This window comes from Macaca thibetana, chromosome 13 (assembly GCF_024542745.1).
Source record: "Macaca thibetana thibetana isolate TM-01 chromosome 13, ASM2454274v1, whole genome shotgun sequence".
In the NCBI taxonomy this organism is placed as follows: domain Eukaryota; kingdom Metazoa; phylum Chordata; class Mammalia; order Primates; family Cercopithecidae; genus Macaca; species Macaca thibetana.
In genome coordinates, this window is record NC_065590.1 from 62,175,317 (window position 1) to 62,185,155 (window position 9,839).

The following is a 9,839-nucleotide window of genomic DNA, read 5'->3' on the forward strand; positions in this document are numbered from 1 at the left end:
TCACACTGTCACATAGACACACACTCAGGAGGTAAGGAGGGGAGTCCATCCTGATTCCAGGCCCTAAACTCTCAAGAGGCCTCTTCCCTCACTCCTCCTGCCTTCCCCACTCAGGCCACTGTCCCCCGCCCCCACCCCACCCCCAGAAAAGACGACAAAACCTGTCAGCTCTACTCGGGATGGATGCTGGGGTTTGGCGACCTTGTATGTTTCTTCTTTTAAAAAACAAAGCAACAACAACTGAAAGATGCCCAGCACACCCCCAAAGACCCACAGGGTCTTGGCAGGCTACAATTCCGGCTGAATGCATACTGCGGTGAAGTGAGTCTGGCATCTCACTCTGAAGAAGCTGGCGGTAGCCTCCCGCTCCCAACCCTCGAACCCTCTTTGCTTTTTTGCTCAGGATCCAGCTTTGGCTCTTTTCCGGAGGGTCTGTTCTGATCTTCCCAATGCCCTCGGGGGAAGAAAAAAAAAAAAAAAAGGCTGACATCCAGCCTTGAAATTCTGCCCCAGCTCAGGTGAGCAGCAGTGGAAGTGAAGGCCGAGCACCCCGCGGCTACGGGCCAGGGGCGGACAAAAACACCAGTCTCTGGGAGTGATAAGAAAATGGAGAATACTGTATTTGCTTTAGAAAGTTTTTACATATAGATAAACACGCAGTTTAAGATAACAGTAAAAGCGCCCTACAGGGAGTGAGAGATACCTCTGAAGCTGCTAAGAAATACTGGAAATAGCTTTTGCATAAGAATACTACAATCTCACTCTCCGCTTTTGCTAGCGATGGGGTCCCTCTTCCTAACCCAGGCCACCATGCCTCTTCTTGACTGCCAAGACGACACCAGGAGCACTGAGTGGGAGGAGAATCCCAAAAAGAAAAGAGACAGGTGAGCAGGGAGGAAGACAGAGAGAGGGACAAGAGAGAAAGAGAAAGGGAGAGGAGAAAAAAGCAATATCATATACAGGCAATTTCTACACATATATTACAAACTGGGAAAATGACCGATCATTAAGATATACATAATTCATATAAAATTTTGAAATAAAAATAAAAATCTGTTACAGTCATAACTATTCTTTTTCCACATTTATAACCAGTACCCACACAGGCAGTGACAGAGTGGAGAGAAAAAGGTGCTTACGAAGAAAATGATTGTCTGCTGAACAAAAAACAGAAGATTGCATTTTGTTTGACCAATACTTGGACTTAAAAACAGAGAGAGGAAGAGAAAGAAAGAGAGTGAGAGAAAAAAAGAGAGAGAGAGCAACAAAAGGCGAGAAACATTTGCTATTTCCCTCTCCAGGAGTTCTTCCCCCCCCCCCCCTCTTTTTTTTTTTTTAACAAATTCGGAACGGAGATGGCGATTTTTTTTTTCTTTTTGTCTGTTTTGCTTTTGTCCTCTTGTCCTCGTGGTGGTGATTGGTTTTTGTATAGTCGACTCTTTAAATCATTTTTAACTAGAGAGAATATTTTCCCAGATACAAATAAATCGTCATGCAGGTGGGGTGCCGGGTCCATGGGAACCGAAAGGAGAAGCCGTGCTTGTCCTAGAAAGTATACAATTGTCACCTCTTTTATGTTGTCTGCCCGCAACATCAGCGTTTGACTGTCTGTTGGCGTCGGGGTCCTTTGGGGTGGCCGTAGTGGTAGATGGTGGTTGGGGGTTGTTGATAGTTTGTGGTTAATTTGTTATTTTCTTGTTTTTTAATATATTTTTGGCTGGGGTGGGAGTGTGTGTGGACTTGTATGTGTGTATGGTTGGGTATCCTGATTTCGGTTTGTTCTGGGGATGGAGGAGGAGAAGGAAGAGGAGGAAGAGGAGGAGGGCTAGGAGGAGGAGGGGAAGGAGTGGGGGAGGAGGGGAAGGAGGGGGAGGAGGGCGGCCTTGGCTATCATACATCACATTCCGAGTCGCTGGAGGTTACCGAGAGGATGGAGGTGCCGGTGTCCGCGCGCTCCGTCAGGCTGGACACGCTGGTGGTCGGGCTGGCCGCCGTGGACGGCGACTCTGCCGAGCCGTGCGTGGGGCAGCCGGGCTCGGCCAGCGAGCGCATGCCGCTCGGTCCAATGGCCTGGTGCTGGAGCCTGCGGGAGAAAGAGAGCCGCGCCCGCCCTGACACAGAGGCCCGCCACCCGGCTCCCCCGAGCCGCCGCTCCCGACTCCGCTTTCGGGAGCGTCCCAAGTCTTCTCAGATAGAGACTGGCCTCGGAGGAGAGGCAGAACCCGAGCCCGGCAGTCTAGGGAGGCCTGGGTGCAAGCGGCAAAATACTGCAAGCCCTGGAGCAGCAGAAGTCGGAGGAGAGCCAGGCGCTTCTTCCCTCCGCAGTCCCTGGGGCTCTTCAGACTGAGCCGGCTACCCCGCGACCGGTCGAGTTCCCTCAGTAACCCCGTCCCTGATCCCTCAAACACACACCCGGAGCTGCGGGTTCCTCACTGGCCGGCCCGTCTCCGGGTAGAACCGTATACTTTGCTCTCTGGATCCCAGCGCAGAGCGCAGGACCGAGGGTAGAGAAAATAAGAAAGCTGGCGGTGGAAAAGTGGGGAAAGAGCAGGGAGACAGCAAAGGGGCAAAAGAGAAGGCAAGAGAGGAGCACAGAGCAGTCTCCAGCTGCCCCTTTCCTCCACCGGGAACCTTCTGCCTGGACCTGGTGTCTGGAATTATCTCCACAAGGAGGCCTTGGCTTGACCCTGGGCGCTCCCCTCATCAGACGAAAAGTGAGCTCCACAGCAGGGGTGAGAGGGCCATGGGCTCAGGTCCCGGCCGCCTAAACTCGAACACACCTCCAGAAACTCACACCCACCCCCCACCCACAGGCAGCTGTCAGCAGCTGGGGGTCCTGCTCCCTGAGGTACACCAGGCCCTGGGCCTTCCTGGCTGGATAGAGACAAGGCTCCACATCAGGGCTTTCACCCAAGTTCCTCTCTTCCTTCTCCCTTCTCCCCCCACTCCTTTCCCCTATCCACTTCTTTCCCTCTGGTTCTTTTTCTCCTTCCCCCAGGCCCAACTCCTGTGATGTTGGTCAAGCCCTATACAATTTTGTGACTTTGTGGCCAACTTGCCAGCAACGAGGCTGCTCCTGCCCGCTTCCCAACTTAGAGGACCAAAGGCATTCTCCGTGGCTGGGGCAGGAGGGTGAGTACATGCACACGCGCGTGCACACACACATGCACACGCACACACACTAGGCCTCTCCGCTCCCAGCCCGGCTCTCCTGCTCCCGGTTAGGCAAAGTGCAGCGTTGCGGGAAACAGGCCCGCTGTGCAGTGGCCTCCGGCCTTTTCCCCTTGTGATAGGGACCCAGGTTAACTTTCCTCTCTCTGACGCTCCTGGATTTCTCTCGGGGTTTTGCAATGCACAGAAATAAGAACCAGATGGCAAGGAGTGCTTTCCTTCCCTCCCTGTCTCCAGGCTCCAGAGGATTGCCGAGCTGGCGACAGGGCTGAGGAGGCAGGCACGGGTGCAGCGCAGGGCTAAGGCTCCCAGGGGCCGGGATCAGGGGCTGCGGGCACTCGGGTCGCAAGCACACACTCTCCGCCCTGACGAAAGCCCCTCTTGGTCAAAGCAATCAATACACCCACAGCCCGCCCGCCCCCTCTTCCGCGCGCCCAGGACAAGCGGAAACTTTCTCCAACTGGCCAGGAATCACGGCTTCCCTGACGCTCAGCGGCCGCTCCACTAGCCCCTTCTCAACCCCTCTCCCCTTCCCAGGCCTTTGAGGCTGTAGCCAGGCCGCGGGCCCCGCCACTAACCTGTTCTTGGCCGCCGCGGCGCGGTCGCGCTGCCGCCGGTTCTTAAACCAGTTGCCTACTTGTGTGGGAGTGAGGCCGGTGGCCTGCGCCAGTTCGCGTTTCTTGCTGGGGTTGGGGTAGGGGTCCTGCAGGTACCACTCCCGCAGCAGGCTCCGAGTCCGCTCCTTGAAGCAATGCGTCTTCTGCTCGCCGTCCCAGATGGTGCGTGGCAGCGGGAACTTCTTGCGCACGCGGTACTTGTCCACCGGGCCGAGTGGGCGGCCGCGCAGCTTCTCGGCCTCCTGGTAGTGCGCCTCGAGCCACATGGCCTGCAGCTTGCCGTGAGACTCCTTGGTGAACTTGTGGTTCTCGAGGATGTGGTAGAGGTCTCGGAAGTTGCCCGTGTGGAAGGCGACCACGGCGCGCGCGCGCAGGATCGACTCGTGTTTGTTGATGGCCTCGCACGCCCCGGGGGCCACGGGCAGCGACCAGAGGAAGCGGCCCAGCCGCTCGATGTCGCCCGTCTCCTCCAGCGTCTCACAGACGCTGGCCACCTGCTCCGGCGAGAAGTTGAGGGTGGGCAGCTGGAACATGGACAACTCTTCCGGGGGGGCCCTGGAGCCGCCGCCGCCGCCGCCTGCTCCGCCAGCACCGCCGCCTCCCGCACCGTTCCCTCCGCCGCTGCCGCCTCCCGCGCCGCCGCCGCCTCCCGCACCGTTCCCGCCGCCGCTACTCGCCAGAAGTATGGAGCGGTGGTGAGAATCGGCGAAGTTTGGCAACAAGAAGTGGGAGGAATAGAGGTCTAGGGGGGAGCGGAATACCATGGACTGACCTGAGAGGAGAGGAGAAAATTCAGGGAGAGGAAGAGAGAGGGGAGGAAGAGGAGGAGAGGGGCGATGAGGACCAGGAGGAGGGAGAGGAGAGGGGGGAGGAGAAGAAGGAAAGGAGGGGGGAGCAGGAGGAGGAGGAGGAGGGGGAGGAGGAAGGGCGTAAAGGACACCCACACCCCACACACATCCACACACACACACACCCGCGCAGCCACATAGAGAGGGAGGAAGGAGAGCGGCCCGGTGCGCGCGCGCAGAGAGAGAACCCGAGACGGAGAGAGAGAGGGAGAGAGGAGAGGGAGAGCCAACCACCGCCGAGTCAAGATTCAGCGATTCCACCGCAATCGCCCTAATGACAACAGCCTCATAATATCTCCCCTAAATCCACAGTGAGTGCAGCATTGAAACATTTTGTTTCGCTTTTCTATTGGTCTGTGGCGTGTCGTTGTGGCGTTGCCACGGCAACCACTGCCAATCACTGTCAGCCCTGCCAATCAATACCGAGAACGTAAGGACGGTTTTACCACTTAGCCAGAGGGCGGGGGGAGGGGGAGAGCAGGGAAGGAGGGAGAAGGGGGGGATAAAGAGAATTTTTTTTATCTTTGCAACTCTTAATCTCGCTACTTCCACCTCTCTCTCTCTCTTCTCTCTTCTTCCTCTCTCTCTTCTTTTCTCTATCGTTGTCTCTGAGCCGCCTTCTTCCCTTTTCCCCAAAGAAGTTGATCCAGAAATTCGAAAAGCCCTGGGCACAGAGTTGTTGAATGGGATGTGCAATTAGAGCGGGGATTTTGTTGGGAGGCAAGAGGGTCCCCCAGGCTCCACATAGGCCAGGTCGGCGGGCAAGGAAAGACGGCTGACCAGCCCAGCGGGCGCGGTTTGCACATGGTTTGCACGTCGGGTCGCCTCTTTCTGCCTATGTGAGCACTAATAGTGGCAAGGAAGAAAGGAGAGATGAGATCATGGGGCCCACCAAGCACCGACCTTGGCCCAGCGGGCCGTGGCGCCAGCCAGGGATCCCGGATTCCGAGGGTATCTGGCGCCAGGGAGCCTAAGCCCAGTTCCCAGGGTGCTGGAGGCCGCTCTTGCCTCCCCAATCGGTGCCCATGGACCACATTCACCTCAGCTCCCTCTTCATCAGTTAGGCTTCTCTTTACTCCCTCCCCAGCCAAGGAGCCTCGATTTCCCCCACCACCCATTTTAAAATAATAGTCCAAACAGTACAGTTCTTTCCATCTTAAGAAGCAACTCAACTCTTTGTTTCCTCCCAGAATTCAGCAGCCTCTGTGAGGAGTGGTGGAGGAGCTGCGGGAGCCGAGAAGCCCAAGAGCCCTCTGGACCCGGAAAAGTCCCACAGATGCCCACTCCTCACCACACAACAGAAGGATCTCTGGTCCTGCCTGCCAGCCCCAGAGGGCACTCAAACTTTGGAGGCCAGCCACCCGGATGAAGTGAATAAGGCCTGAAATTGCTTGTTTGCTCGTATTGTAAAATAATAATAATTACCATTATTATTTTAAAACTGCCTAATTTTTCTAGGGAAAGTAACATTGAAAGCCTAAAACACACCCCAAAAGGCCCATAGAACACAGAGGGCCCTCTCTGTCTCTGGCCACTACAGCCCCCAGGCCAGGCATGGGTATTTATTCTTAGGTATGTTGCTTTTAAGAAGATGTAATCAGCATCTTGAGCCGGGCCTCCCTTTGTGAGGCTTCTGTAACTATGGAAGTGTGATTTACGCAGATTTGTCGGGGTCAGAGACGTCTTTCCCTGAGCGCTGTGTATATTTAGACAGGACTCGGTTTGGTGTTAAAAAGTGTATATGTTGAATAGATTCACACACAGTAGCCAACAATGACCACATTGTCGGCCCGTGTACAACGCGTATTGAAACGCAGCGCCCAGACTTCAACTAATCTGCCCTCAATAAAGCTGAAATAATTATCCTAAGCTGCCTTTCCAGAAGAAAAATCATGGAGGAATTCAAAACTTTTTTTTTTTTTTTTTTAAAGATCTTTTCTGCATTCCGATGCAGATCTGGGGGCAAGGCGCCGGGTCCACACCACTTTGGTGATCTCAATGAGGGAAGAGAGAAAGAGAGGTTGAGAGAGAATTTAAATGGGAAACCTAACGTGACTGGGGCTGCGAGTGTCCCAGCCCCTAAACTCCGAGCTGGAGCCCTGCTTAGGCCTTGACTCCCGCAGTGCCAGGCCTCTGAGGGCCGAGGGGAAGAGCAAGCCGGCAAGTGCAAGCCTCCTTGGAGGCTTCCGGCGGCAGGGAGGCCCTGGGACCGGCGAGGGGCCAATACTGGCTCACTTAGCCAGAGGCAGCCGTGAGGTAGCAGGTCTTAAACACGACGACTGGGGCAGAAAAATATTCCTCCAAAGGGAAGACCTGCCAAGCCCCATTTCAGTGCTCTCTCCACTCCTGCCAAGCCCCATTTCAGTGCTCTCTCCACCCCACATATATTTCCTCCCCTCCCGGCCATGAGTCCCCCTCCAATGCAGCTGAGAAGCTCTGGGCGGTCGTTCACTGAGGGCCCAGAAAGAGCCCAAAGGTTGGGACTCAAAAACAGACACTTCATGTTTTCTTCCCGATCCCTTTCTCTCGTAGGGGAAGGATTATAGGCTGAAGGGTGGGAGGGGGAAGGGGCAGGAGGAGGAAGCGGGGGAGGAAGGAATGAAAAAGGGGAGGGGAGTGGGTATTGTGCCGCGTGTGGGGGGAGAATTCCTACGGGTGGGTTTCCGAATATTGTGTTCAACTTTTTGAAAGCAGCTCGTGACCCCGAAACTGCATCCCCCGGAGCCAGGGACCCAGGCGCCGGGCGGGCGGGTGAACCCGGTCAGTCCCCTCCCCGTCCCCGAAACCCCCGCCTCCGGGTGGGGGCGACCTGGCCTCTCCCTGCCACTGCCGGGCCAGCCCCGGAGGGAGGCTGGGCAGGTGCTGCGGGCTCTGCGAAAGCGCTGAAATCAAAAACCATCGCCACTCAGGGAGAACTGAGGCAAGTGGGGCTGAGACTCTGGCGACACCCCCACTGCCCCCCCCCAGCCTCTGCCCTAGAGCCTGCCGCCCCGCCGCACCCCGCCTGCTCGGGTGGTGACCGCGGCTCCGGAGCGCCAAGCAGGGCAGAGGGCTGCAGCTAGGCGTGTAGCTTTGTGCGCCGGGACCCGGTGGGGCGGGTGGCATCCCGCGCTGTCCGCGCCTCCCAGCAGAGCCGAGCTCGGCGCCGCCCACCGAGCCCACCTCGCGGTCCAGCCGCCGCCAGCGCCTCTCGACTCTGGCCTGAAGCACTACTCTCGCCGCCTGGAGCCGGTAAGTTGAGAGTCCGCAGAGCAGGGCAGGGAGGCGGGGCGGCTGGTCCCAGAGCGGAGGGCCGTACTGGCTCCTGGCCGGGCTGTGGGCGCAGGCTCCATAGGGTCTCAGTCGAGGGGTTCTGAGTGTGTGTTTGGGTGGGAAGCTGGGCTGTGGAGCGCCAGAGCTTCCCCTCCCAAATTCCCCGGCGCTGGGCACTGGGGAGTGGAGCAGAAGCAGAGGGACCTTGGGTTCCAGGGCCCACGCCGCCTTCCTCGCTGGTCTGGGAACCAAGCAACTTCTAGGGCAGTGCGAGGACTGGGAAGGCACCCTGGGGGACTGCTAGAAAAGGTGGCGTGTGGAGGGTGCCTGCACCCTGGGTCGCTCAGAGCGGAGAGTCTCGGGTGGATAGGTCAGCTTGCAGATCCCCTACGTCTCTTCTCTGCTCTCTGGCCACTCTGCGGGATCTGGGACTTGGCGCCCGTACAGGCCGGGTCACCTGTGCAGAACAAATTTGCTGCCATCATCCCCGCTTCAATCCTGGCCTCGGGGATCGAAAAGATCCCTTCAGGTGGGGCAGGGAGAAAAGATGTCTTTGGGGTTTAGAGAGTGTTCTCCTTGTACCCGGACCTACTGGCATTTATTTACAAATGTCAGCCGCAATCCCAGCACTGGGAAAGTCTGAACCACATCTGGAAAACGCCCGAGAGACCTCCCACTCTCTCCTTGTTTTGGGTTACAGGGAAAGCCAACGGGTCTGCAGGCCTCCGGGAGAGGAGGATCCGGAGGGTTGGGGCAGCTGCACCCACTTGGCCTTGCTTGGCTCTAAACAGTCGACCCAGGAGGCCGGGGGAAGGTTTGCCCTGTGGGGGCAACGCCCCTTCCGGCTCCCAGGATGTCGGGAGGCGGGGGCTGGCCGGGTGGCCCATAGTCTGGGCCTCCCCGCAAGCTGCAAACTGAGGCGCTTGGCGCGGGCGGCCTGGGAGGGCGCAGGGGAGCGCAGCACGCAGGCGGGGAGGCAGCGAAGCCCTTCAAGGACCCCGATTACTTTCCTTTGAAAAACAACAACAACAACGGCTCCCTCCCCGCACCCCCGCCCCCCGCCTTAGCCTCCGGGGACTGGCGCTCCAAGCAATTGTCGCCCCGGACAGTAAACACAGCTCAGTTGCCTCAACTTTCTCCATGCATAAAAGTTCCTGGCGTGCGGGGAAATTTGAATATTTGATCAGCCCCTTTGAGTGACCCTCATTAGTCCGGCGCCCTGCTAAGGCCGGGCATTGCAAGAAAGCTGCTGGGCTCGGCATTTGTACGCCTTGTTAGCGCAGCTTAATGAAGCCGCCCCGACGGCTCAAAGGCGGCCTCAGGGGCCGGCGGCGCGCACCTCTCCGCACCCTGCTCCGCCTAATGAGCCCCGCCGCCCTCTAAAGGCCCTTCCACCACCCCCACCCCCCCCCCATTCTCAAACAAGGGAAGTTTGACTCTGTCTTGAACCACGGCACCTCCCACTGCCAGGCCCAGGAAGATGGGCACAAACCCAGCCTAGATGCCTGCAGTGACCCAGCCCCAAGAAAGAGGGGCGGGAGACTTGGGAGGTGAGAGCCGTACCGGTTGGGGGAAGTGCGGGGAGGGTGGCTGGTGGCGGGAGAGGCTTTTGCTGTCTAAGGATCCAGGGAGTGCACTGTCAACCTCTCCCAAGAGGACCAATTGCAAATCAATCACTCCAGTTCCTTAAAGGTGCATCTGGACTAATGGGGTGGACTAATGGGGTGGCTGAGGGTCAGCCTTCCATCCTCCTATCACCTCAAGTTTCCTTGGCTTCCACTACCTAGAGGCCACACACTTCTTCCCAAGGTTCCCCTTCTGAACAGCCAGACCTGGTGTGCCAGGACTTGGATTTGAGAAAGGGTGGGCAGCTCCCCTCCCTAACCCATCATTGCCTCCACCATTCACAGAGCCCAGTCGCATGTTATGACAAGGGGCAGTAGGGAAGGCA

At 57.6% G+C, this 9,839-nt stretch overlaps 1 protein-coding gene and 1 long non-coding RNA gene across 2 annotated transcripts; one reads left to right on the plus strand and one right to left on the minus strand.

The window, feature by feature from the left end:
* Window positions 1-596: 596 nt before the first annotated feature.
* Window positions 597-4,702, minus strand: SIX3 (SIX homeobox 3). Its single transcript, XM_050753704.1, has 2 exons — window positions 3,750-4,702; window positions 597-2,083 (listed from the first exon to the last, which is right to left on the minus strand). The coding sequence occupies exons 1-2, from the start codon at window positions 4,550-4,552 to the stop codon at window positions 1,891-1,893; spliced, it is 996 nt and encodes a 331-aa protein (XP_050609661.1). The 5' UTR covers window positions 4,553-4,702; the 3' UTR covers window positions 597-1,890.
* An 87-nt stretch (window positions 4,703-4,789) lies between these two features.
* LOC126933692 (uncharacterized) lies at window positions 4,790-6,505 on the plus strand. Its single transcript, XR_007718703.1, has 2 exons — window positions 4,790-4,947; window positions 5,827-6,505. It is a non-coding gene; the product is annotated as an uncharacterized LOC126933692 (long non-coding RNA).
* Window positions 6,506-9,839: the final 3,334 nt, after the last annotated feature.

Coding starts and splice junctions, on each gene's coding strand:
- SIX3 (XM_050753704.1), bottom strand. CDS start 4,552: ATGGTATTCCGCTCCCCCCTAGACCTCTATTCCTCCCACTTCTTGTTG. Junction 2,084..3,749: donor GCCGCGGCGGCCAAGAACAG/GTTAGTGGCGGG, acceptor TTTCTCCCGCAG/GCTCCAGCACCAGGCCATTG.